At 59.0% G+C, this 27,043-nt stretch overlaps 1 protein-coding gene across 2 annotated transcripts; it reads right to left on the reverse strand.

The window, feature by feature from the left end:
* Positions 1-314: 314 nt before the first annotated feature.
* On the reverse strand, positions 315-27,034 carry SS18L1 (SS18L1 subunit of BAF chromatin remodeling complex). 2 transcript variants are annotated; one of them, XM_026014977.2, is made up of 11 exons: positions 26,881-27,034; positions 19,163-19,239; positions 18,393-18,477; positions 16,896-17,040; positions 16,141-16,335; positions 15,133-15,297; positions 14,655-14,759; positions 13,947-14,039; positions 6,125-6,244; positions 3,636-3,763; positions 315-3,133 (listed from the first exon to the last, which is right to left on the reverse strand). In XM_026014977.2, the coding sequence occupies exons 1-11, from the start codon at positions 26,947-26,949 to the stop codon at positions 3,107-3,109; spliced, it is 1,209 nt and encodes a 402-aa protein (XP_025870762.1). In that variant the 5' UTR covers positions 26,950-27,034; the 3' UTR covers positions 315-3,106. The 2 variants fall into 2 exon arrangements, with proteins under 2 accessions (XP_025870762.1, XP_025870761.1); XM_026014976.2 differs by lacking the exon at positions 26,881-27,034 and having other exon boundaries at positions 19,163-19,473.
* Positions 27,035-27,043: the final 9 nt, after the last annotated feature.

The raw sequence follows: 27,043 nt of genomic DNA on the forward strand, positions 1-27,043 counted from the left end.
GGGACAGACACCTGCCTCCCCCATCAGACGCTGGCTGTCCTGTTTGACAGACACCCACCTCCCCTGTCAGACACTGGTTGTCCCTGTGTGACAGACAGCCGCCTCCCCCGTGTGACAGACACCTGCCCTCCGCGCCCCCCCCCCCCCCCCCGTCAGACACCCGCCTCCCCCGTCAGGCGCTGGCTGTCCTGTGTGACAGACACCCGCCTCCTCCCACAGACAGCCGCCTCCCCCGTCAGACCGAGGCCCGCGCCCCTCCGCGACCAGGCGCCCGTCTGCTGGTCTGAACAGAGCACGGAGGCCCCCGGGTAGGCTGCTTTCGAAGAACCAGTTTATTCACACATTACACCAAATCATAAGCAATTTAATGGGCGCTGGACTCTGGAAAAAAATGAACTGATAGGATGTTCTCCAGAAATGTACTGTGCTCACGAGTGAGACGAGTCCGGCCTGCTCAAGGCCTAGACACGGAGGAAGAGCCCCACAAATGTAGGGGGACGGCAGCGGTGCCACCTCTTAATGTTTGCACCAGCACTGGCGGAGTTGGGGGCCGCGAGCTCGGGGCCTCCCGCAGCCCAGGCCCAGTCCACCGCGCCCCTGGCCAAGGCTCTGCGGCCCCCGCGACTGGTCAGACTTCTGGACACCACGGGCACATCTGGAATCCAGCACCTGCCGGGGGCAGGGACACTGCGGGAGAATGAGCGCCGAGGTCCAGGTCGTCCGTCCCTGCCTGTCCACTGGCCTCGCGTGGAAGCCGCCTAAGAAACAAAGCACCATCGACCACACTGCACAAACAACTCACGTTAGCCTAAGCTTTGCGAACACATCACGGAAGAGAAGATGTAATACATTTAATGAAAAACAACTGCTGGCATCACCTTCCCCCCACAATATTACATAAAAATGGACAACACATTAAATAAACATTCTGTTATTAATCGTTAAATATATTAATACCAAAAATCATGTATAAATTAGGAAATAAATGTACAAACTATTTCACAAAGTGCTTTTTAAAATATATACACAACATTCAAGAAATTCTTAATGTAAGACATTTCAGATTGAAGTTTTGGGATAAGTTTAAGTGTCCTTTTCTTTCAAAAAGTATTAATACACCACTTAAAAAAACCACACACACGCACACACACACACACACACACACACACAAAAGGCATATTCGCAGATTGGCAAGGAATAAAAACAAAACTACGTTCACAGTTGCCTAAGATGTTTAACATTTTCAGTGGGAAATTTCAATCCCCGGTTGAGTCTGCAAATTAGTTCTATGAAAACTGCCAAGAACGAACAGAACAAAAGCGAGGGAGACACCTCCCTAAACGAAATTGCTAATGTCTGTGTCATTTAGCAATTAAGAACTCTCATTCCAGTCACTTAACATAGATATGTATTTGTAAGCCCTTACCAGTGTCAAGAGTTTTTAAAACCCATATGCCTCTAAGATAAACACTCCTATCCCAGTGCATGTGTGAGTCTGTCCCCACAGAAGAGGGGAAAATATCCCAGAATAGGACTGGTACTCGTCTGGGGCAATCTTTAATCTGCGCCTCTGTTCTTCATACGTCTAATGGGAACAGTAATTGCCCCCGTATTTCCCAGTGTGGACTGTCAGGATTCATTCAAGCAACAAAACAAGACAAAACGAAAACAACATAAAACGCCTTGTAAACTGTAAACCGTTCAACAGCTCTGGATAAAGAACTACTTTAGAGTTTTAAGACATTTCTGAAACTTACCAGTTTAAAAACATCACCTTCAGTAGACCCGATATAGCAAGAATTGGATATTTTTTCTATTCTTTTGGTTGTTCTTAGAAGTACGTCAGTATTTATCCAAAGATGTTTTTAAAGTATTCATGTGGGTATTACAGTCCAAGTTAAATATAATACAATATCGGTATTACTAATTAATGAAATAGAGGGTTTTTCCTTTGACTCTACTTTGTCAAGTGAGCTGTCTTTAACGTCTGCGTAGAATTTAAATGGGATTTAATGTCCTAGGAATGTAAAATCTACTCAAATTTTCCCATAGAAAACCTTTCCTTTTCATTAGGAAGAACACAGTAAAATTTGTAGGGTTCTTTTTAAAAATAAGATGTGACTTTCAGATGTCTCTACAAGAAAAGGAACGCTTGCTTGGAGAACTGAACAAGTAGGTCCTGGAAGAAATAATATAAATAAAACAAACAACTTGCCAACTGTTTGGAAAATTTGGTATAAATATTTTTAAGTTATCAATTTAGAACTGGGCATATCAAATATCCAAATCCCAGAAATGACCAGCCGATGAACAAAGGGCCAATGCCAGGCATTTCAGAGAACTGCCCTCTGTCCTTCAGGAACTGCCCTCCTTCCTAACCTGGGCTAGGCTAGCTGTACATTTGTTTGGAATATACGCATTGATCCCTCTTTACTTTTTAAAACAAAAACATAAGACGTCTTGGATAAACACAATTGGTGAGAGACACAGGTAATGCGTGAGCTCTGGGAAAGACCATTCGCAGCCTCTCTGAATGAAGCATTTTATCCTTCTTATTGTGTAACAGAAACTGACCCAAAACATAGAAGATGCCCCCGCCCCCCCCCCCGAGGCACAGGAAGAGGCTGCCATCCAGGGGCTGTGGCGTGTGTCCAGCTGCGGCGTAGTCAGTGAAAGACAAGTTTACAACCCACATTACGACAAGTGCATGAGGAGAGCCAGACCTGAGGCCCGTTTACGTGAACACATGGACTATGGCATCTTGTAGCTGTGGCCCATTCCTGGGCACAGAATACTCTGATGACAAGAGGACCCCTAAAGCTAGCTAGAAACATCAAGGGCGGGGGGACAAAAAAGAGACAACCTCCCCGTTGTATGGACGTACAATACTATACACAGCACCAAATATGTCACACCATCCAAGCGCGGTCTCCCGCCAGCGGTGCATGCTTGGCGTCATACCCAGCATGAAATGTGCACGCTTCACATGCAGACGCTGCGTGGGGCGGAAGGGCAACCAAGAGGTCATAGTTCATCAGAACTGCCACCAGCCCGACCATCCCGGGAGGGACGTGCCACCGCGAGGCTCTAACAAGAACGCTTGCCCCTACTGCTGGTAATTTCCATACTGGCCCTGCAAGAGACCAAAACACACGTTATACTTCCGCAGTCCCGAGTAAAAGCGTAAGACACACGTGCCCACGGCCACAGCCAGGACTAGGGACGGGGGAGGTCTGAAAAGCGCGCAGGCACACAGCTCCCTGCCCAGAGCTGCGGGCGGGGCAGCTGCCGGCTCCCTGAGGCCATCCTGAGGCCATCCTGAGGCCATCCGCCCAAGCCTATGGCTGATGACTGACATCAGCTCCGAGGAGCCCCACCAGCTCTCCCCGGGAAGGCCCCCCAAGGGGTCGGCAGCAGGGCTGGGCGCAAACGCGGGCTGGGACCCCGATGCAGCGCCACTGAGCCCAGACACACTCCGCTGTGCCGGACCCGGGTGAGCGCACGTGTAGAGGTAACTTCTAAACACCTCGCGGGCTCAGGGAATCAACATTCTGGAAGGGACCCCGCAGCCGCACGGTTCCCCACGACCGCGGGAGAAGCCTCGGCCAGGCCTCCGCACGCGCCAGGGCTCTTGCCTGCTCATAGCCGTAAGGCCGCTGCTGCTGGGCGGACGGGCCCGTCTGAGACGCTCTGTAGCTTCCGTACTGCTGGCCTTGTCCTTGCTGGTAGCCGGAGTACTGCGAGGCGGCTCCCTGGGCGGGCCCTGAGGACACACAGCGCGTGAGAACAGCCGCCCCCCGCCTTCCAGGAGTGCCTGAAGCACCTTCCCCGCCCTCCTCCACCCGCGGTCCACGCGGGGAGCACGGCCGCCCCCGGGTCCTGTGTGGCCCGGCCACCACGGGGTCGCAAACCCGCGAGTCAAGTATCACAGCATAGGCGGCCGGCCTGCGCGGGGGCGGTGGGCATTCCCGGGGAAACTACGGTGAAGCCTTTGGAAAGAACTGATAAAGGCCAAGTAATTTTTCAAAAAATGCTATTTAATGAGTCATGGCTGCAACAGGCCGAACAAGAATCTTCGACTGTGGCGTTCTTTCCTCCCCGTGTACCACCGTCACCGGTGAGCTCAGGAAGGTCTCGAGGGGGCCCAGCCTGCCACCTTGTTTATAAGCCTCCCCGTGGTCCCGAGGTGCAGCCCCCGCGGAGGGCTGCCTGGCGTAGGGAAGGCACGGGGCGTGCCTGGGCGAGCGAATGGAGCTGTGTTCACATTAAACTAAGATGTGTCAGGTACAGACACGCGGATCTTCTGTGAACACTCACGGGACTCACTCTTTGGTGCACTAATCACCTACTCACTCAGGTCATGAGGGCGCTTCCACCGTGCATTTTGATAGCTGACAGTTTGCTGGGCCAGCACGTGGTGGCACCGTTAGGGAGCTGTCCTCCTAGGACAGCAGCCCCTGGAAGCACAAAGGTCCCCCGCACCCTGGGTTCTGCGGAGCACAGCCCACGTGCCTCTCAGGAGCGGGTTAGGACTCAGGGAGAGCCTCGTGCGGTCTACGCCCTTGGCAGACACGACCTGCAGGCTGGGGGCCAGGGTTGCACTGTGTCGGGGGGACCTGCCCGAGGGGTGGGGCAGGCAGAGGACTGGGCAGGTGTGCAGATTGCTACCGGGCAGCCCGACCCCAGGGAGACTGAGCCTGCGCTAAGCTGACCCCCAGTGGATGGGGTGTCTCCCTTTGTTGCTGTAGCTCAAAAAGCTCCCTCCGTCCCCTTTTCCATCCAGCAGGCCTGGAGAACGATGCTTGTTGGCAGGCTCTGGAAGACCCGCTGGCCCCTTCTACTTTAGGGAATCACCCCACTTTTGCGGGGTGAACAAAAGCCGGTGAGTGGGCGCTTCTGAAAGCTGTTGCCAGACTAACCCACATGTGGACCATCTAAGGTGACTGGGGGAGTGGCTCAGAAAATGCCCACCTGCTCCTGGTTCCTGGCTCCTAACACCGTTTTCCTGTTGGAGGACCCAGAGCTCCTGTGAGACATGGCTGCTTCTAGGGCTACAGCAGGGAGACTACCGTGGTCCCTGAGAGTAAGGAAATGCTCGAAAACCAAAGGATGGGGGCCACCTGCGTGGCTCAGCAGTTGAACGTCTGCCTTTGGCTCAGGGCGCGATCCCAGACTCCCAGGATCGAGTCCCTCATCGGGCTCCTTGCATGGCGGCTGTTTCTCCCTCTGCCTATGTCTCTGCCTCTCTCTCTGCATCTCTCATGAATAAATAAAATCTTTTTAAAAAAAAACAAAACCAAAGGATGAGAGCATGTCAAAGGGATTGGAAGAGCTCCCAAAAGGCAGAGCCAGACAACGTGAACCACACAGAGATGTCCTGGAATTAATATCCATAAATATATATTAAATGACTAATAACTAATCAATTAATTACTCTGCCTCTATTGTAGGACAAATAACTAACTCTGCTTTACAGAGGAATTTCAGTCTATGGAACAATTCCTGCTTGTGTGTGGGCTGGACTCAGTGGCTTCCTTCTAAAGATTAGGGAAGGGTGAAGGTGGGATAACTTGGTGGTAGGGGGGCCAGTGACCAGGGTCAGCATCAGAGGCAAGTCCTGTTGATGTGAGGTGAGAAGGACACTCCCCCCATGCTGTCTTCCCAAAGCCCACGGCCCAGGCTCATCCTGAGGAAAACCTCAGACAAGCCCAACCTGAGGATGCCCCACAGAGCACCTGCCCGGTCATGCTCACGACGGCCAAAGTCCAGAAGGACAAGGATTTCCTAGATGGGGTCCCAGCCCAGGGGAGCCCAGGGAGACGTGAGACTAAGTGTCACGGGGGATTCCGGATGGGTTGTGGGACAGGAAGGGACACTCGGGGAACACAAGTGAGATCTGAGTAAACCGTGGGTTCAGGCCACGGCAGTGTACCTGTGTTAGCTTCTGAGTTGTGACGGTCGCAGTGGTGGCACGAGGTGAACAGAGAGGAACTCCCCGTACTGTCCACACAGCTTTGCTGCAAATCTAAAACTCTTCCAAATGAAGTGTACTAAGCGTCCCCTGAATGAACGGCAGCGTGACCGTGTGTGGGGCCTGTGCGGGAAGGCGCCGCCTCCCCCTTACCGTAGCCTTGCTGCTGCCCGGGGTAGCTCTGCTGGTTGGGGTACTGCTGCTGGTACCCCGCCTGCTGCTGGGCTGCGCCCTGCTGGTACCCCGCCTGCTGCTGGCTGTACTGCGAGTTTCCTGTGGAGGGAAGGAGACACACGGTGCGTTTCTGCAGACAGAGGCAGCTCCTCCCACCACTCACGATGTGGGCACCTTGGAAAACCCCTGGACCAACTCGATTGCTTCAGTATCTTCTCTTTTCCACAACAGTTTGAATATTTTATTACATTTTTTTATTATTTTATAAGAATATGAATATATGGCCAAAAAGAAACAGTTAATACAATTCAAGGCAAAGGCTGATGCTGGGGTTTGGGATCGAACTGTGTGCCCCAGAAAGGTAGGCTGACGTCTCCACCTCATGTACCTGTGCACGTGGTCTTATCTGGAATAGGGTGTTTGCAGATGTAAATAGCTAAGGGCACATGTGCTGGACTAGAATGAGCCCTGATCCAAGGGCTGGTGTCCTTATAAGAGGGACATTTGGACACAGACAGGGAAAAACCCATGTGACAACAGCAGAGTGGAGTGATGTGACTACAAGCCAAGGACACCAGGACTGCTGGAGCTGCCAGAAGCTGGGAGAGGGGAGCCCCCGAAGGACCACCCCTGCCGACTCTTGGATCTCCTACCTCTGGCCTCCAGAACTGAGAGGGTGACCTTGGCTGTGCTCAGCGCCCCTGGCCGGTGGCACTTCCCCACAGCAGCCCTAGGTGCCAGGAGAGCCGGGAAGCACGCCAGAACCAGCGACTGTGAAGCAAGCACGGTTCAGCCCTGGTCAACTGTGGTTTTGCTTGTGAAAAGAACACAGTAGGAGAACCTGAAAACACACCAGTGAAACGGAGCTACGAGGTTCAGTGTGCGAGAGGAAACAGAGACGTCCTTAGGCCTGGACGGAGTCCGTACGGATCAGGGACCCGCGGTACGTTCTATGCGTGCGCTCCTGTTGGTGTTTACTCCTACAATTTATCCCAACACTAGGCTGGTAGGTCAGTTGGTGAGAAATACTCTCACTGCTAAGGAAAACCATAGCTGCGGTGTTCGGAACGTGACCACAGGCCCATGTGGCACCCCAGCGGGTGACAAGTACCCCACGTACTTCCCTTACCGTTGTGAGAGAAGCACTACTGTGCGCCCATTGTGCAGATGGGGACGGAGGCGCACCGCCCAGCAGCGCAGGAGCCAGCAGCCACGAATGGCCCCCGGGCCTCCAGAGAGCAAAGAAGGGAAGCTCAGGGACCTCCCCGTCCGTGGCTGCCGGACATGCTGAGCTGAGCCACAGCTACCGGGATGCTTCCCAGACCACTTAATCTAAGTTTGTGCGTCCACACAGCTCGGGAGGACTCTGGAAGTTTAATGACACCCTCGTTTTAGTGGCAAACATGCAAGGCAGGGTATGCAGTTCCAGCTCAGACCCATAGGTTCTCCCCTGGATATTAGGAAACCAGTGCCACAGAGAACTTTTTTTAAAAGGCAAATATTTATCTACATATGTTTTAAAAGTTTATTTAGGTCATCTCTACACCCAACATGGGGCTCGAAGTCATGGCCCTGAGATCAATAGCCACATGCCCAACTGACTGAGCCGGTAAGAGCCCCCCAAAATGCCTTAATTCCTATTTTCAAAAATCTAGCCAGCCACCCTCCATGGCCAAAGCTTCATTTTGGAAGAAAGCTTAAGGTAAGAAACATGGTTGAGGAGCAGCGAGGGCATCGCCGCACAATTCCTGAGAGTTGGGGCAGTTCTAACAACCACTGTAAACTCCTCCCACAAGGTCTAAGTGCTCCTGTTTTATTTTTTATTTATTTTTTTAAAAAATATTTTATTTATTCATGATAGAGAGAGAGAGAGAGTCAGAGACACAGGCAGAGGGAGAAGCAGGCTCCATGCAGGGAGCCCGATGTGGGACTCGATCCTGGGTCTCCAGGATCACGTCCTGGGCCAAAGGCAGGTGCTAAACCGCTGCACCACCCAGGGATCCCCCTAAGTGCTCCTGTTTTAGATGCCGTGTGGACATTAAGTTCCACTGTGGTTTTCAAAATACCTTTACAAAAATACCAAGTTAAGTCTAGTTTAATTTTCTTTTGACTAGGACTTCGTTCTTCAAAACTGTGCTGAGGGGGATCCCTCGGTGGCTCAGCGGTTTGGCGCCTGCCTTTGGCTCAGGGCACGATCCTGGAGACCCGGGATCAAGTCCCACATCGGGCTCCTTGCATGGAGCCTGCTTCTCCCTCTGCCTGTGTCTCTGCCTCTCTCTCTCTATCATGAATAAAAAAAAAAAAAAAAAAAAAACCGTGCTGAGTGCACAGCCTTTAAGTTGTAGTAAGTTCAGTCCCGAATCTGTGCAAGACCCAACTCTTCAGCAGGAGGGGCGCAGAGAGAACCGGGGGCTTCACTCGCCCGCAGCACCCACCAGCAGATGAACAGCCGGCCCAGCAGGGCACAACGGCCTCCTTCTCTGGGGACATCATCCCAGGCCCCGTGGACACCCGAAGCCGGGGGCAGTGCCACACCCTGCACGTCGTCCCGGGTGCTCACACACACACACACACACACACACACACACACCCGCACCGGGCACAGCCAGGGAGTGTCAGGAACTCCCGGTGACCCAGGACAGCTGTCGTCACAACGCGTGGCCATACAACTTGTGTGAACATGGCCTCTTGCTCTGGAAACCCCTCCTGTCCTGTGCTCCCCCTCCTGTGATGAGGGGACGATGGGATGAAGTGACGTGAGGATGCGGGCGGGTGACGCAGTGTGAGGGTGACCTGACCTTCTGACCATGCGCCGGGGGAGGCTCCTCGGCTTCCCGTGCGGGGAACCTCGTCACTGGGACCGTGGGAAGCAAGGCTGTAGATGGGGAGGGGACTACTATAATTGGCTTTTTATTTTAAATCAAAACATGTCCAGGGCACCTGGGGGGGCTCAGTCAGTGAAGCATCTGCCTTCAGCTCAGTCACGGTCCCAGGGTCCTGAGTTGGAGACCCCGTTGGGCTCCCTGCTTCTCCCTCTGCTCCTCTCCTCACTCATGCTTTTTCTTGCTCTCAAATGAATAAAAGGAGCCTTTAGAAAAATAAAAACAAATAAAAACCAGATCCTGGAAACTCATGTTTTAAGTAGCAGCCTTATGGAGAGCTGCCGGCCGCTGTAAACAAGGGTTGCAGCCCTCGGCAGGGACCTGAACCGTAGCCACAAGGAACGGCAGGTGCACCTGCTTTGACTCCAGGGCGAGTCCTCCCTGAGGACCCTACCCGCCCATGGGGTGTCCACAGTTGCTCCCAGCCCCTTAGAGAGGCCCTAAGCTCTGTGGGCTCCTTCCTGCCAGCTGGAGCTAACCGGGGAAGGACCGCACAGACTCCAGCACACTGTGCCAATCGCACCCTGACAAGCACGGCGGAGATGCAGTGGGGTTCTCCCGGGCTTCAGACGTCCAGTCTGAGCGTTCTCAGCCTTATAGCCCCTTTGCTCTTTTTATGGTAATCAATACAGGGGTGCATTCGCATGCACCTGGCCAGCTGGGGCCTGGCACACAGCAGGTGTGCAACAAACGTCAGCGGGGATGCCTCTGGCAACCACAGCTCTGCTCCCTTGTACCACGGAAAACCTTCCCTTGGCCTGAGTCCAACCCGGTAGAAAAGGGGCCCACCTGATGAATCCGGACACAAGATAGCCACTGGGAACCAGCAACCCATCAGCTCACTGATATGTTCAATAAAAACCTTCATAAAACTACGTATGAAAACAAGGATGTGCCTTGGGGACACCTGTGGGACAAGCCCAAAGGAGCCACCATCCCTGCTGTTCTGAATGTCCACCCACAGGTGGAGCACTGGTCTCTGTAGGGGCACCCAAGAGGATGGCGCTGTGACCACGGGTCTCGGGGGTGGGGATGGGTCCAGAGGGCTGCAAGGTCAGGCTGTTTCGATTTTCAGTGACAGCAGTAATGCTTCATATTTTAAATTTTAACTTCTGCACAAGAAGATACGTTCATGTGATTCAGAAATGTAAAAGTGAACACACACCCCCTTCAAGAGGTTCAGGGAAGAAGGCCACCTCCAGCCCTGCCAGGTCCCCGGCCCTGTCCTCCACTCACCTGGATTGCTGTCCTGGCTATCTTTCCAGGGTTTTAGTGGGGGAATGTGCAAACATGCAGTCTTACACAGAGGATGGCACCCCTGACACCCTGGTCCTCAGCACCTGGCACAGCCCAGGAGAACCTGCCATGGGAGCTTCGCTTCTTTTAACTGACACGGTTCCCAGTGGACATGTCACGCCAGGCACAAGCTCCATCCGGTCCTTGCTACTTCAAATGTCACAGTGATGAAGTGCAATAGGACTTCAAAGCTGCGGTGGAGTGCCTGGCAGGGCCCCCAGTGGCGGTCTGTCTGCCTGGCTCTGTCGGCCCCTTATCCCCTTATCCTGCCTGGCTTGGCCTAGTGAGCGCTGGGCCCTCCCCAGCGCTGGTCCTCTGCACATCAGTGGGACCACACGGGGCTCCTGTCAGATGCCACTTCCCATGAAAACCCCAGGACCGGCCACCTGTGCTCTACAAGGCTCCTCATCCTGCTGTGGGATAAATGTAATTACCAGAAACTTCTTTATTTTGGCTTCAGTCTACCCCCCTCATTGCATCCACTTGATGCCCTCCACCTTTGTGAAGCCACATGCCACTTGTGTACATCCCTGCCTTCTCAAAGCAAAACACCATCTGCCTCTCACACAAGACCTGGCAATGCCACCCACTATGGGGTGACATTGTCCTCTCTAGCACAAGAACGTGGAGTCCCAGGTAGGGCTCCAATTAACAAGATGGAACAAAACGCTTCCAGGTTCAGGAGGAAACCATGCCATCTGCCACATTCGCCTTAAACGAAGCTACTAAGCGTTTCAGCACAGTTTCCATCAATTATGGAAAGTGAGAACATGTAACCCAAACACGAAGGCATAAAAGTGTGCGCTTTGAACTTCAAAAGGCTGAGCAGCACATCCTGAGTGTGTCTTTGGGGTAACTGTCTCCGCCAGGAGGCTCCTTCCTCCTAGGACCCTCACTTGGACAAAGCAGTGCTGGCAGGAAGCAGAGGCCCCTCCGGTGGTGGAGGCTGAGCACTGGCATCCCGGGAGGTGAAGGAGGGCAGGGCTGACGGAGGCGCACCTGCAGGGAGGGATAAGCTCCAGAGGTCCCAGGGGGTGCACCTCTTCCTGGCAGGCTGAGACCCAGTAGTGCGGGCATGAACTCTACCTTATACACATTGAATTGCTTTTTAAATGGCCCAAACATGCAGGTTTTTAGCCACGCGGGGCCCACCTGCTTGGTGTACCTGCTACCTACAGGCAGGTCAATGCCCTGCAGCGACGGGCTTCTGGGCTGGAGCCGAGCTGAGTGCTACCACCTGGACACAGGAGCACTTCCCCTGGGACCTCCCCCTGGAGTGTGGCCCCTGATCCCAGCCTCTCTGCAGGTCTCCCACTGCAAGGGGCACCCCCTCACGGACCCTGTCCAAGCACCACCCAGTGAGGCTGCCCACGTGCTGCTGCCCGGTCAGCCTGCGATCCCTGAACCAGCCATACTCGTGCCAGTGACACTGACTGGCCACCACAGTCAAGAGCCTGCAAAGCTGCTCCTAGGCCAGGGCCCTGTCTCAGGAATTTATTCTCACGAATGGCCCAAGGGGAGGAGGAGGTATGATGCACACAGAGAATGCTCACCGACGCCTGTCTTCCACAGCGGAAGCTAAGACGAAAAGCAGCCTAGGTTTGACTAGAGAACAGTACATAGGGCAAGTGCGTGGATGAGGGGACGGCCAAGGTGGTCACAGTGGATCACAGATGAGTTTACTGTGGGCAAGGCCAGGGGCAGTCGTGGTGACAGAGAAAGCAGGATAAAAGTGTTACCTGCTCAGCAACACTTAACCGGTTGCTAAAAATAATAGGCAACATCGAGTTACTCATAAATAGTTTCCTCTGAGATGGTCGGGATGTTTTGGTTCTCTCCTTCTATATCCGTCATCAAGTTTCAAATCCAGCCAGGGGTGATAACCAGGTCATTGCACCTGCTTTGGGAGCAGGAGGGGCCAACGCGGGCAGCCACTGGGGTTGGGGTGAAGACCTGCCTGACTGGGTGACTGCACCAGGCACCGCCCATCTCGGGGTCTCAGGAGCCAGACTCCTCGGGCCAAGAAGGCTGGGTCTGAGCCACGTTGGTAAGTGGTACCCAAACGTATAGACACAGGAAGCCACTACGGGGAAACGCTTGTAACTGACAACAGCACAGACTTTCCGGCGACTCTCCCGTAGTCTCCGTATGTCTGATAATCTCCTAACGTTGTAACTAAAACTAAAAGACAAAACTGTGTGTGGAAGACAATGTGGCAGTTCTTCAAAAAGTTAAACACAGAATCACTCTATGATCCATTATTCTACTTCTGGGTATAAACGCAAAGGATTCAAAGAGCTATTTGCACACCCACATTCACAGCAGCAGGATTCACAACAGCCAAGAGACAGAAGCAACCGAAAGTGTCCATCGACAGTTGAAGGGATGAGTAAACCGTGCAGCATCCATGCACTTAAGTGTGGCCTTAAGAAGGGACTCCTGCCACCTGCCACCACACACCTGAACCTTGAGGCTGTCATGCTTGGGGAGACCGGCCAGTCAGAAAGACCAACACTGTAGGATCCTACTTCCATGAAGGACCTAGAGTCGTCATGCGCAGAAATAGAGGGTGGCACGGCGGCCGTGCGGGGGCGGGAACTGGGGAGCCAGTGCTGACAGGGGCGGGAAGTCAGTCTGGGAAGAAGAGCGAGATCTGGAGACGGATGGCGGGGACGGGCACAATGATGTGAATGCACTTCGTGCCACTCAACCACATACTCAGAAATGGTTCAAATAGTCAGTTCTGTTGTATTTTTAGTATATTTCTTTTAAAAAGCCACCAAAAACATCTGGATTCACAAGCTGCCCATTTCATGTTTATTGCTGGGGTTTCCTTCCCCAGGGGCCCTGCTACCAACCCTCACATTGTCTCCACTTCTGACACCCAGCCCAGGAAGCCTGGGCTAAGCCGGCTGATGTCCCGTTGCCCTGTGACTTTATGGTTTTCTCTTCTCTTGGGGTCTCCCAAGGGCAGGAAGTACCTTCACTCTACGGGGGCCCCGCCGAGAAGCAATTGTGCAGATTTCTTCCCAGTTCTGTGTGTGGTGACGTCATGCTGGTGGCTGGACATCAGCACGGGTGGGAGTATTTGCAGCAGGGAAACGGGTGTGTGCTGGTCATTGGGTTTTTGTCAATAAAGCCAGCTTCCTTCATCACTGTCTCACCCCACCTCCGATGAACAGCCCCCAGGGCAGCACCATGGGGGAATGCCAGGGTGGGGGCTGCACAGGCCCCTAGCCCAAGCCATGCTTTATCTGGTCAGCTGGTATTTGAAGAAATGCCCAGGCCGAAGCCACACACGTTGCCCACTGACTCAGGAGGGGCATGGGTGTTAGAACCTCCCCGGCTGAGTCCGGAACTCCCGAGCGTGTTCCACTGAGCTCTCAGGCCCCAAGCTGGTCAGCTGAGCCGCATGGTGGAGTCTGTGCCCCTGCAACCCCAACACGGCCAGCCAAGCCCCCTCCACCCACCTGCGTCGTGAACGGGGATGCAGTGCATCTGCAGCCTCCATGAGTGAAGGCCTCACAGAGCCCTGCACCACCTGCTGCAGGTGTGGGTCAGACTCCAAGCTGTGCGAGCAGCTTACGCTGCGGAGCTGGCTGTGCGGCCCCTGCGCTCCTTACCGCCCTCGTAGTAGTGCTGCGTGGATTCCTCGAAGGACCGGTCATAACTCTGCTCCGTGTAGGATGACTGCTGGTAGGCGTAGTCACCATGTCCTGCAGGCAAACAGATGACATGCAGTCAGCGGAGGCCCAGACCCCCGGATCGCAGGGCGCAGACACTGTGAACTGGGCAAAGCCGTCAGGTCAGGAGCGGCCAGACATGGACCTGGATCTGTTTTCCCTGCACTAAACCCAGGAAGGAGCTTCCTACTGCCTCCTGGCCTCCATTCCCTCCTTTAAGATGCAAAGGGTCACCCTACTTGAGCACTGAAGGAAAAATAATCTGCAGATACTGTAACTGAGCAGCAGATCAAACTTTGGGCCAGGTCACGTTTGTCACCTTCCTGAAGGCACTTCACAATGACACCTGTGTCCTTCTTCTAGAACAGCTACATGCACCTATTCATCCCAGCTATAGCCCCTACTGCCTTTTGGGAAGGGAGACGAAGAGCCTCCAGTACATGGGTAGTTGTGGCCTGCGCCGGAAGCTTCTCCGTGGAGACCAGACTCGGCCCACTGGCTGACAAGCCCTCACTCTCATCCCCAAACACACTCCGGCAAGGGGCCTCTGGGTGCTCTGCTGGCGGAGGTCAGGGCTAGGACAGAGAGCGGTGGTCAGCAGCCACACGGTCCCCCGCGGCTGCCCGACAGTGTGGCTGCGGGCCTCACCATCAGGGTAGTATTGCTGGCTCATGGGCTCCGAGGCGGCCTGGCTGTGGCCATACTGCTCGCCGCCGTAGTACTCTTCCTGGCCCAGGTACTGCTGGGAGGACCCTGGAGGCGGACAGTGCACATGGGTCATTAACTCAGGACATTCTTCCGTTACGGGAGCAACACCCCGTGGGCCTTGGATCAGAGGACACCCCCCAGGCCATCCAAGCATTCTCCCCACATCCAGCCTGGGTACCCCGGACTTGGTACTTACAAACACAACAGCCCTGCCCCTGCTTCGGGCCCTGCGCCCGACTCCAACCCCTATGCCGGCTCAAGCCTCGTCTGCTTCCAGAAGCAGCGCTGGCTTACAACCTTCCATGTTTCCTTAGCCCCACAAGGCTCCACAGCCCCGACGTCCTCGTTCAACCCTAAGGAACGTGCAAAGCCTCACGCCCTCCAGCTTCTCAGGACAAAGACCCGGCACGGGCCTTACCTTGCTGGGAGGGCCGGTAGGGCGCCATGGGCCGCTGCCCCATCATGCTGCTCCCCTGCCCGCTCTGGCCCATCATGGCGATGGACGACTGGCCCTGGTAATGCTGGCTCCCGCCCTGTGCCGAGTTGTAGTGGGACGAGGCTGCCTGCTGGTGCATCATGGACACTGGGCGACACGACAGACCCAAATAACCCCGAGAAGCTCCCCGGGCAGGTGTCCTCACCCCTCACCCCAGGCACCTTTCTCCCAATTTAGATTTCAGCTCCTGGGCCACCTCCATGCATGAGAGAAACACATGTCCTGTCTTCCCAAATTCCTAAGACAGGTCCCAGAGGAGCCATGCCTGTGCCCAGCCCTGAGACTTGGGCTTCTAAGGTTCCTGGTGGATGGCTGCTGCCCCCTGGCCTTCAAAACCCACTAGAGCAGCCCTATCTGATGGGATGGGATGGGAAGGGATGGGGTGGGAGCCGTGCCAAAAATAGAAGCAAACAAGTGAGATCTATTTTAGTAATACGCCTTGTTTGACTTGATATATTCAAAATATCCTCATTTTCAGTATATAATTAATAGTAAAAATAAACTAAGGAGACACTACATGTTCTCCCTTTCTCTATCATATCTCTGAAATCCAGTGCCTGACACTGTCCCACAGTGATTTGGACCTGATGCTACCCAGTGCTCAGAGCCCCGTGCCTGGCCCGCGGGAGTCTGTAGCCCTGCACCCTGCCTACTTCTGCGGTCTGGCTACACTGCCCCCCATCCTGTGTTAGTCTGATTTAGTTCCCTCCCACCCCCTAGCAGAACCTTCCCCCAAGCTACCACAGGGAACAGTGGAAACCCTTCCACAAAGCCAGACCCCAGATGGTCTGGTCCCAGGGTCTCCCGCCACCTCAGAAGCCCTACAGGACTACAATGTGCAGCCTGCACACATTTCGTAGGGCTCGGGGACTGTCCTGGGGTTGGGTAGGAGGGGGGCAGGGGGCGCCCCAAGGCTGAGCAGGGCAGTACCTGGATTGGACTGCATGTTGATGTTGGCCCGTGACACGTAGTTGCCGATGGCGCCCTGGCCCTGCAGGGGCACACTCTGCGAGGCGGGTCCCGAGTGGCTGTAGCCAGGCCCTGTGCCGTGGCCACTGCCCGACATACTCATGGAGGTGGTGGGCAGCGTGCTCTGTGCTGTCTGCTGCATCACATGGTTTGGACCTGCCAGGAGCACAGGGAGGGGGCCTGAAACCCATCGAAGACGACCTCTGATGGCAGGCCTGGCCTTGCTCTAGACACCCGAGTTCCTTCAGTGACTGTGGGGAGGGAGGCTAACCTGTGGTCAACAGCGCCACAGATGAAGTAAACAGTTAAGTCATTAGAAACAAACACACGTGCCAACCAAGTAGAGGACTCGCCTGTTATCGTCGTCAGAGCTCCCAATGGCTACGGACAATTCTTGCTCCAAAGATAACCTTTCTGTTCTCATTTAAAAAATCCACACAGAACCCCACACAACAATGTGAAATGGCCACAATTAGAGCGTCAAAGCAGAGCACGGGATGGGAAGCGCTGGATTCCCTTTGCCTGTTACTCCCTGTACACGTGTGCCCGCGCACAGCAGCCGACCTGGAGCCAGGACCTCTGGGAGGAGGGCGGTCCCACACTCAGTTCCGCGGGGCATGGGGTACCCTGCTGAGACAGTGGTCACCCGGGAGCCTGAGTTGGTGACACGGTTGCCAGTAGCCAGCCCCAACCCCGAGGTGCTCAAAGCTACTCACCGTTGCCGATCTGGCCCTGCATGAGGGAGGACGGGGGCAGGCCCGTGCCGATAGCATCACTGAGGCTGCCCTGGGAGTGCAGGCCCTGGCTGGAGCCACTCTGGGACAGTGCTCCGGGGCCCAGGTTCATGTTTTGCGTTGGCGGCTGCAGGCAACAGGGAAGTAACAGGGAAGATGGTTAACCCAGAGAATAACCACCTGAAGCCCTCCAGAGATTTGGTGGCCCGTGAGATCCACCTGTCTCATGGCCACCTGGCAAATGTCTAGAACCAACTGCTGCTCTCATACTTGATCAGACGATGGTGGATCACTAGGACCAAGCCTCTTAGGCCAAGATGATACACCAAGCATTCTTGTGTGAACATTCAGAACTTAAGTGAATTTCAAGCTTATCAACACATCCTTAGAAGTTCAAAGATGGGCCCTCTTTACCGGGGATACAGCACCCCAGACTGCATCTACCTCAACTTACTCCACACCCTTGCCCCTCAGCTCGCCAGGGTTCTATGTCCTCATCCACACCACTCCATGCCCCAGGGCCTTCGCAGAGACTGCCCCGTGCCTTAGCACTGGCATTCCTGTCGCTCCTCTTCTGTGTGTGCCCTGCCCTGCTGCCAGCCCACCTCTGATCAGGATATAGAGGGCAACAGGATGGAGTGACCCCTGCATCTCATGTCCTCAATCCAGATCAAAGAGCACCTCCGAAGGTTCGGACCCATATGCTGCCTAACCTGGCCGAGAAAACAAAGTTCCCAGCAGGATCCACTGGTACCTCCAGGCTGAGGAGTCCCAATCTCATAGGCCAATCAAGGCTGGTGCAATGATTTTGTCAGCAAAACACATGCCGGCACTTAGAAAGTCACTTCCAAGGGACTAGGGGCAGCAGGAAGCCATTCCCGGTAGCAGATTTGTCCTGGAACCTCCTTGCCCATTGGTCCCCCAAGGGCCAGGCCCTCCTGAGGCCGTGCCTTCCTGTTTATTGTGGAGGAGGCAGCCGCCACTAGGTCTTGCTTTTGCGGCAATAATTTGATTTTGGGAAAAATACTTTTAAAAAGTTAAGCAAAAAATTAAAAAAAATTAACACTGGTGTTTAAAGCCTTCACTGCACCGGGCGCTTCTGCAGTTTTGCTGAATCAGAGCAGCATATGTTCCCAGGCTACCGTTTTTCCAATCGCTCAGAAGGGCTCACGATAAAGAGTGAGAATCCTGTGTGCCACTGGTACTCCCTACTCCCTGCTCTCCCAAGACCTGCCTCCTGCCATTTAGAGGTTTGGTTCCTTTGGGTCACCTCCCTTTGCTTAAGAAACGGGTGTCATAATTCTGACCAGTCCACTTCAGATTCTGACTGGCTTCCCATCCCCTTTCCATGCTCCTGTTCCCTGGTTACTCCAGGTAACGCGCTCAGACGTCTGCTCTCGGAACCAGCAGTTCGAGGTAGCGCCTGATTGCGCTGGGCAAGGACGGGGCCCCACCGTCCCCCCCTCTGCAAGCACTCACAGCGGGGAGCAGGGACTGCATGTTCTGGTTGGAGTCCGCAATCGTGGCCAGGTAGACCAGGTTCCGGTGCAGGATCTGCTGGTACCTGTAGAGGAGGGCGCACGGTGAGGCAGAGGAGGTGGGAGGCCAATCCGAAGACGTCTACCGGGGACAGCCTTGCCTTGCAGCCAAGCCCCAAGGGGATGCTGAGCGTAGGCGATGCCCAGGGACAGGCCGGGCACCAGATGCTCTGTGGTCAGACAGGGCCAGGCAGGGAACACGCCCCAGCCTGAGTCCTGAGCGGGATCCCATCTGATGACAGCATGCGGAAAGACCCCAAAACGGGGGGCAAGGAGAGGGGCCACCAGGTCTGTTCAGAGAACAGGAGGGGCGGGGGTGGAGGAGGGGTCACAGGGGGGGCAGAGGACAGAGGCTGAGGGAGACGCCCGAGCAAACGCCGCACAACAAGGCCTCCTCCATCTGACCCCGACACCAGGCTGACTCGATACGTCTGCACCCCTGGAAAGGCCGGCTCCCCGAAGCAGAGAAAACCCTCAGGCACACGGGGCTGCTGCCACCACCGGCCCCCGGGGGCTGTGACAGGCCGCTGCAGCCGGGCCCGGGGCCACACGAGGTCCTAGCTGGAGGAGTGCACTGTCCCCCGTGTGTCCAGCAGCCGGCCCGCCTCCCAGGCTTCCATCTCCCCGCAAACCTCCTCCCGCTCCTTGGGCAGCGACCAGGGGGCAAGGCCATCCTCTGGGCGGGACCGCCGCTGCCGCTCGGCCACTTACTGGGTGCACTCGGCCGTCTTGCCCTTGCTCTGGTAGTCCAGGATACACTGTATCAGGTGGTGGTTCTCATCCAGCATCTGCGGGGAAGCACAGTGAGCACGGCTGGCGTCCCTCCAGCAGGTGCGCAGCGCCGTCGCCGGCGTGCGGGGGTACCTCATCCCCCCAGCAGGACCCGGGGCTGTGCTGAGCGCCGCCCTCCATGCGCCACGGTCAGTCCCCCACGAACCCAGGGGCAGGTTCCGAGGTCTGTCACGTGGTGGAGCCAAACCCACGGCCCACAGGCCTCCCCGTCGTCTAGGGCCCTTGACCCCAGCGTGTGCATCCAGCTAGGGGGCCGCGGAGTCCACGTGCGGGACGCTGGACTGGAGCCCCCCGCCTCAGGGCCACATGGCAGTGCCTCCCGGAAGACGGGCCCTGCGGAGCACCACCACGACCTCGAAGGGGGACACCGCCCGGGACGGCCTGGGGAGACCTGAGGGGGGCGAGGGAGGGAGGCTGGGGGGAGTGGGAGCAGCGGGGGGGGGGCGGGGGGACAGGCCCGGGTCCGCAGGCATCCGGGACGCTAGGTGGGCACAGAGCCAGCGTCCTCCGCCTGGCTGCGAAGAGAAGGTTCTGGCTCTTCCTGCAGCCGTGCATGTGCCCGGCCTCCCGCTCTGGAAGGAGGGGCGGAGGGGAGCCCAAGGCGAGCGCCGCTAGCGGGGGCCTTCGTTCAGAGCCTCGCGCCAAAGGAACAGCCGCACCTTGGCCCGCGACGAACAGTGCCGGCTGCCAGGGCGCACGTCCTTGTGGGGGGCTCGGCTCCAACAGTCACGGGCCACCGGCTGAGGGTACCCCTTGCTGCACCCTGACCTCAGGGTCCCGCTCCCGCAGAGCCAGTGGCCGGGCCTGACCCTGCCAGCCACAGCCACGTCCGCTGGGCAGAGATGCCGCCCTGGCACGGGGCTGGAGAGGCTGGGGGCTGCAGGGGCCGGGGACTGGAGGGGCCGGGGGCTGGCGGGGCCGGGGGCTGGCTGGGGCCGGGGGCTGGAGGGGCCAGGCGCTGGCTAAGGCCGGGGGCTGGAGGGGCCGGGGGCTGGCTGGGGCCGGGGGCTGGCTGAGGCCGGGGGCTGGAGGGGCCGGGGGCTGGCTGGGGCCGGGGGCTGGAGGGGCCGGGCGCTGGCTGAGGCCGGGGGCTGGAGGGGCCGGGGGCTGGCTGGGGCCGGGGGCTGGCTGAGGCCGGGGGCTGGAGGGGCCGGGGGCTGGTTGGGGCCGGGGGCTGCAGGGGCCGGGGGCTGGCTGGGGCCGGGGGCTGGAGGGGCCGGGGGCTGGAGGGGCCGGGGGCTGGCTGAGGCCGGGGGCTGGAGGGGCCGGGGGCTGGCTAGGGCTGGGGGCTGGAGGGGCCGAGGGCTGGCTGAGGCCGGGGGCTGGAGGGGCCGGGGGCTGGCTAGGGCCGGGGGCTGGAGGGGCCGGGCGCTGGCTGAGGCCGGGGGCTGGAGGGGCCGGGGGCTGGCTAGGGCTGGGGGCTGCAGGGGCCGGGCGCTGGCTGAGGCCGCGGTGCCCAGCGAGGGAAGAACTGGGACCTTGGGCCGCCGCGGCGCGACGCACAGCACACTCAGGTCTGGCGCTCAAGTCTGGCTCAGGTGGCCTCAGCCCCACGGGTGCCGCTCAAGCACGCGGAGGAGCCAGACGCTCACCGGAAGCGCAGCAGCACCGGCCGCCGCCAGCCTGGGGCTTCTCCGAGCGCGAGATCGCACGATCGTCCGCCGTCGGGGTGGGGAGAGGACGCAGCGAGGCCGGGCGCTGGCCCAGTGGGTGGAAAACACCCAGGACGGGGCCAGCCACGGCGGGCAGGGACGCGGCCGGGTGCCCTGGCCTCTAGCCCCGGCGACCTCAGCGAGTAAGGGCACGTCGGGGCCGCGGGCAGGGTTCTAGAACCGAGGGCGGCCAACACGCGAGAGCCCAGTGCGCAGGCGCGGAGACGGCCCCGCGGGGCCCCCAGCCTCTGGGGCGCGCGCCGCTCAGGGGGGCGGACCGGGTGAGGAAGAGCCGCAGGCACCCGTGGCGCCGCAGGCCGACTCCAAGCCACCGGCAAGCGCCGAGCCAGGGAGCCCTGCCCCGGGGAGACGTGATCTCCCCAGAAAGGAACTTACAAAGCGACGCACAGAGCCCCGACTACCCCAGGAGCCAGGAAAGCCGGTCAGGAAAGGCCGCCGGACACCGCGGAGAACAAAGCCCGAGGCGGCCGCGTGCCACCCAGTCAACGGAGAGTTGGAACATGCGGTTGAGGAAACCTCCCAGAGAACAGACTGAAAAGACTAAGGTAGAAAACAGAAAACAGTAAAATTAGAAAAATGATCCAAGTGGCCAGAAACCACGCTTCCCGGACTTCCCGGAGAAAAGTCATCCGAAAATCCGTTCAACGCGTTTTCTCAAAACCGAAGGGCGTGAATTTCCAGATCAGAACGTTCTCCAAGGGCCAGCTCGCCAAGACGCCAGGACAGGCGACATCCGAACAACGAACAGACTGAAAAAGCACGGCACGGAGCTGCCCACGGGGCGCAGGCTGGCGGACGGTGGAGGGCCATAGCCCGAGCCCAGGGGAGGCTTCCTGAGGAGACGTGACCGAACCCAAGTGAGACTTCGAGGAGGGACGACCACTCCAGAGGGGGCCTTCCTGAGGACAGATGACCTAAGAGGTTGGCAATACCACCTGGAGGGGCCAAAGGTCAACGTCGAGCTGTGACCGGCGAGTGGCGGGGAGAGCCTCGTCTTGGGGGCTCTCCCGAATCTGCCCCTCCCTCTCCCCACTGGCAGGCGCCGGGGTGAGCCCCCCTCGGTGCACACAGGTGGAGCAGCTTCCTCCCTCTGGCCTACGGGGGTCCCTTCTGTCCTGGACTCTTGGAGATCCTTCTACGTGGCCCAGGAGACCCCACCTCGCTGTTCCCGAAGCTCCTGAGTTTCCGAATTCCACGTGGGCATCACGCGGCCTCGCGCATTTTGCTGCCACAAACGGGGCCACGAAGCTCGCCTCCCACACGAGGCGGGCGGGCGCGGGGGTTCCTAGGAGCAGCCTGAGGTGTGGGGAAGAGCGCGGGCTGGCCGGAGAGCTGCCTGCGCGTCACGGGGGCTGCACCTGCACTTGGGCCTCGGCCTCTGCCCACTGCGCCCGGGGCACGCAGGCAGCCGCCGGGGAGGCGCGGAAGGTTGGCCCGTGGCATCAGGCTCCCCCGAGGAGCGCCCAGGGGGGCCAGCTGCCGAGGACGTGAATTAGGTGTGGGCTTCAAGACCACAAACCCCAAACACAAAGTGTCCTTGGGAGGAGCTGGTCCCGGCCTCACGGTGCTACCTCCGCGTTTGACGCACGTGCCCAATTTCCAGAAACTAAGGACACAGGAACACGTGCTTAACGTTAGCGCTGCAGCAAACACGCGCCTGTGTTCCCTGGGGCCTGCGGGAGTCGCTCCCTGGGTTCCGTGCGGGAAGCGCTTACAGAGGCCAGTCACGGGCACTGAGGCCACTGGGTTCCCGTGTGGAGGGAAGAGGCGCGTGATCCCTCCAAGGTGCGGCGTTGACACGCATCTCGCCCACGCAGCCGCCGCGTGTTCCTCCCCATAGGATCCTGCACTCCCCGCAGTCGCCGCCATTTGGGGTGGACCTCTCACACCCTTGTCGCCACTGATACATCCGGTCCAGTGTCTGCTCCAGAGGCTGAAGACCCGCAGTTGGGACGCCAAGCGCCTTCCGGGACCAGGTCACCTTGCTTCACCAAAACCACAGCCTGCGAGGAGCTCCCTTCGCCCAGGCTTCCACCAAGAAACCGAGGTACGCGACGGTTGAGCCTGGGTACGGATCAGCTGAGGAAGGATCTGAGCCCAGGACGGTCCCAGGCGCCCGCAGCCCCCCGGCTCCCACGGCCCCCAACCCGAGGGGCGACGGCTCCCCCACCTCCCAGCAACCTCCGGCTGAAAGGGTTGTGCGTTCTGCACAGGAGCCGTGTTGGCCAAGTGGCGTGGGGCCCAGTTACAGGAGCCTTCTTTGCACCAACATCTAGCACCTTCTCCCCGGAACCTTTCAACTTCTGTCAGGTTCTTGCGGCAGGGCGAGCAGTCACCTTATCAGCAGATGTCATCAGAGGTGCCACTGCAGATGCGGCAGGACACACCGGCGCCACCGCTTCACAGTCCCGCAGGACTTGGGGACGTCAGTGCCACCCAACTCCTGCACCTGGGGGCTGGGCTGGGCCAGCTCCTCACTCCCAGGGCACCCGTGCTAGGGCCCTGACCTGCTGGCTGGGGAACAGGTTAGGGGCAGAGGGCCGGAGCCCCAAGAATGCCAGTGGGGACCACCCGCTCGCGTTACATGGGACACCCCAGCTGCTGCTCCTCCCTCCGTCTGCAGGCCGCCGACAGCTACTGTGAGAGCAGCAACGCACGCCAGACGGGTGACCGCTGCACTGCACCCGAGCGCTCCCTCCTCCTCCAGGCCTGAGGGCTCTGCGGGGCCGGGCAGCAGTGCAGGGCAGAAGGGCACAGGCCCGGCCGCGCTGTTCCCTTCCTGAGCACGTGCTTCCTCACGCTCCCCCACGGGGACGGCACTCAGGGCCTCGCGGAGCAGCACCGTCACCCACGGCCCAGCAACAGCGCCCCAGGCCCCACCTCCCCGGCCGCTCCGCAGGGTCCGCGTGGCCCGGGGCTGTGCTCCCACCGCCCCAGCCCCTCCTGTCCCCGGGGAGGGAAAGGCAGGTGCGGGGGGGGGGGGGGGGGGGCGGAGGCCGTCGTAATGCCTGCCTCCGACGTCTGTGATCAAGTCAAGGGTCAAGGGCTCGGCACCCACAAGCCGTCGGCAGCTGTGGTCAATTTACCTTCCTGACCAAGTTAGCCCACCTTCTTCAGGACAAATTCCAGGTCAGAGAGAGCACTCGGCCCCCACCCCCAGCTGGACGGCCATCCCTCACCTCCGTGCCCCCGGGCGGCAGCGGCGCAGGGCTGCTTTGGTCCTGACCACCCCTCGACTCTGACCCCGGGCAGGCACCCGGTGCCCGAACATCCTGGGCTCCGTCCAGCCCCGCACAGCCTGTCTCCCCCGGCACAGCGAGCTGGGGCTACAGAGATGACACCGTCACCTGCCTCCAGCCAAGAAAACAAATTAAGAAAACCAACACGGAACAATAACAATAAAAGTGACATTTATTAAGCAACCACGTGTGTGCCAAGCAGCAAGGAGATGCCTGCCTGCCAGCCAGGTCCTGGTGTGCCACACGGCCGGGCAGACTGCAGTCCCACGCCTCCCATGGCAGGGGGGCACAGCGCGGGGCCGGTGGGGAGCCTCTGGTCCCCAAGCAGGGCCCCAGCCCGCAGGCCGCCCAGCCAGGTACGGGGGCCACAGGAGTTTGCCAGACTGCTGCCCATTGCCACCTCAGGGTCCGGCAAGGTCTCCTTCCCCGCGGTCCTCACGGAAATGCAGCCCTGCCTGCGCCGAAACCCGGTTTGGTCACTCGGAGAGAAACCACGTCACTGCACCCCAGGCCCCCCAGATCAGGCTGGCTCTCCCTCCCCTCCAGTCTGGATCCCGTGCTCTGCTCCACGCAGACCACCGGCGGGGGACCACCCTCGACTCCCCTCCAGCCTTCCACAGTCTTCTGCACCAGCCACGCAGGGGACCACCTGCAACCCCCTCAATCTGTCCTTGCTCCTTGTTTTTCCTTGTCTGGAGTATCCGCCCTGCACCTGCCCCGTTACGGGTCAGGGTGTGCTCCTCAAGCCGTCCCGCTCCAGTCCGAATCCCCAGTACCTGCGCGTGTGGCCTTATTGGGAGATAATGGTCTTTGCAGACATGATCAAGTTAAGGTGAGGTCAGGCTGAAGGGTGAGCCATAAGCACCAGGACCAGCATCCCCGAGAGCAGAGGCGCGCAGGGAACACCGCGGGACGAACAAGGCAGAGGCGGGGGTAATGGGTCAACAAGCCGGCAGCAAGAGGAGCTCAGGCACATAGAGCAGACCCCCCGGGAGCCCCAGAGAATCACCAACTCTGCCCACACCTTAACTCTGGACATCTGGCCTCCAGATCCCGAGAAAATAATTTCTGCTGTTTTAAACCACTTCTGGTGACTTAAACCACCAAGTTCATGAAAACGTTCTGGCAGCCACAGGAAACGCGTACATCTGCCTCTCCCAGACATTTCTGCTGCCAGGACGAGCGGCATCGATGCTCTAGTACGTACGGAGCACTCACGGCCTGGCGCTGTGACTCGGACACTTAAGAACCCAAACAGTGTGTCAAAGCGCCACATTCGCCACATTCCAGCTAAGAGAGGGTGAGGGAGGGGACACCCGAGCAGACCTTGGAGGCTGCGTGGAAGTTAGCCCACCTCCTGCTCAGGTAGGCCCCAAGGACAAGCTGCACACTTCCTGCTCCGTCACTACCAGGCCAGCTCCCGAGGAAGCCCTGGCTTCCCTCGACCCTCTGAGCACGAGCGTGAGATACGCACCTGTCAGCCCCTCGCGGACCCGCAGGAGGCCTGGCTACATCTCCTTGCTGCCGACGCAGCGAGGCAAGTACACGCACCGCTGACCCGTCGGGGCCCACACGGAGACCCACTGTCAGCGGTCGGCAGGCTTCCCTTTCTGCTCCGCCGTCTGGGAGCAGAGCTCTAACACGCACGCTCCTGCTCGGAGACTTCGGGAAGCTTTAGCGGGGGGTGAGCACAAAGTACAAGGAGCTAGATGCCACTGGGCCAAAGGCGGCTTCGGAACATCACTGTGTTCACCGCACGGGAGCTCCAGAAAGTCCAGGTGCCGGGGGACCCCTGGGGGGTGCCAAAGCCTGCCTCTGGGCCGGTCGCCGCACCCTCTGCCTTGCCAAGCTTTCCCAGATCAAGTCTTGGCCACGGAACACCCTGGAGCCACCGTCTGGGCCTGTCTCCCTGCAAAGCACTGAACTTCCACGTGCCTCAGTTTCCCGGCCTGCAAAGCAGACGCGACTACAGCTGCCGCACAGAATTAACCGACTTAGGATGTGCAAAGCCCCTGCAGCGGGGCCTGGCCTGCAGCGGGCACGGCGAGCGCTCCCTGGGCAGAGAGTCTCTGCCTCCGCCCGGGCCCTCTCCCCTGTTCACCGCCTGCAGCGCAGCTGAGGTCTCGGGGCACAGGAGACCCCGAGCGCCAGGTCCCGCCCGGCGGGCCGCTAGGGAGGGGGCGGCGGTCATCAGGGCGAGCCCCGGGGAGACGGGCAGCTAGAGGGGCCCGAGGGCCGAGGAGGGGGAGGGGGAGGGGAGGGGAGGGGGAGGGGAGGGGGAGGGAGGGGGAGGGCGGCCCAGGGCGCGGCGAGGACCCGGCGGGTCGGCGGACACCGGCTTCCCCGCGGACTCGCCTCCTAAAGGGAAGCAGGGAGCTCGCAACGCGCGCTCGGAGCGGCGGCCGCGGGCAGGGGCCCGGGCCGGAGCGCGGAGTCCGGTCGGCAAAGTTCGTGTCGGGCGGACGCTGCGGCGGCGCGGAGACCCCGGACACCCGGACACCCGGAGACCCGGAGACCCGGACGCGCCAGGGCGGCGGGCGGCGGGCGGGCCGGCCCGGGGCGGCGGGCGGGCGGTGTCCGGGGCCGACGCGCCCCCCTGCGCCCCGCGGGGACCCCGACTCCGGGCAGGCGGCCCCCCCGAGCGGGCGCGGCGGCGGGGGCGCCCCGGCTTTGTTCGCGCCCCGCGCCCCGGCCCCGCGCCCGCCCCGCGCCCGGCCCGGCCCACCTTCTGGATGGTTTGCTGCGTGACCTCCCCTTTGCCCCGCGGCCGGGCGGACGCGAAGGCCACTGACATGGTCGCGCGCGGGGAGAGCCCGGGGTCCTCGGGGCTGGGGCTCCGGCGGCGCTCGGCGGCCCCGGGCGCTCATTCTCCGCAGTCGCAGGGGGCG

Source organism: Vulpes vulpes, chromosome 14 (genome assembly GCF_048418805.1).
Source record: "Vulpes vulpes isolate BD-2025 chromosome 14, VulVul3, whole genome shotgun sequence".
NCBI classification, from domain to species: Eukaryota; Metazoa; Chordata; class Mammalia; order Carnivora; family Canidae; genus Vulpes; species Vulpes vulpes.

What these genes read in the sequence shown, in the direction of transcription:
- SS18L1 (XM_026014976.2), bottom strand. Translation starts at nt 19,320, where the DNA reads ATGAGGTACCCCCGCACGCCGGCGACGGCGCTGCGCACCTGCTGGAGG. An exon ending in TGCAGTCCCTGCTCCCCGCT is followed by an intron (nt 17,041 to 18,392) that starts GTGAGTGCTTGC and finishes TGTTGCCTGCAG; the next exon opens with CCGCCAACGCAAAACATGAA. An exon ending in CAACATGCAGTCCAATCCAG is followed by an intron (nt 15,298 to 16,140) that starts GTACTGCCCTGC and finishes CGTGTCGCCCAG; the next exon opens with TGTCCATGATGCACCAGCAG.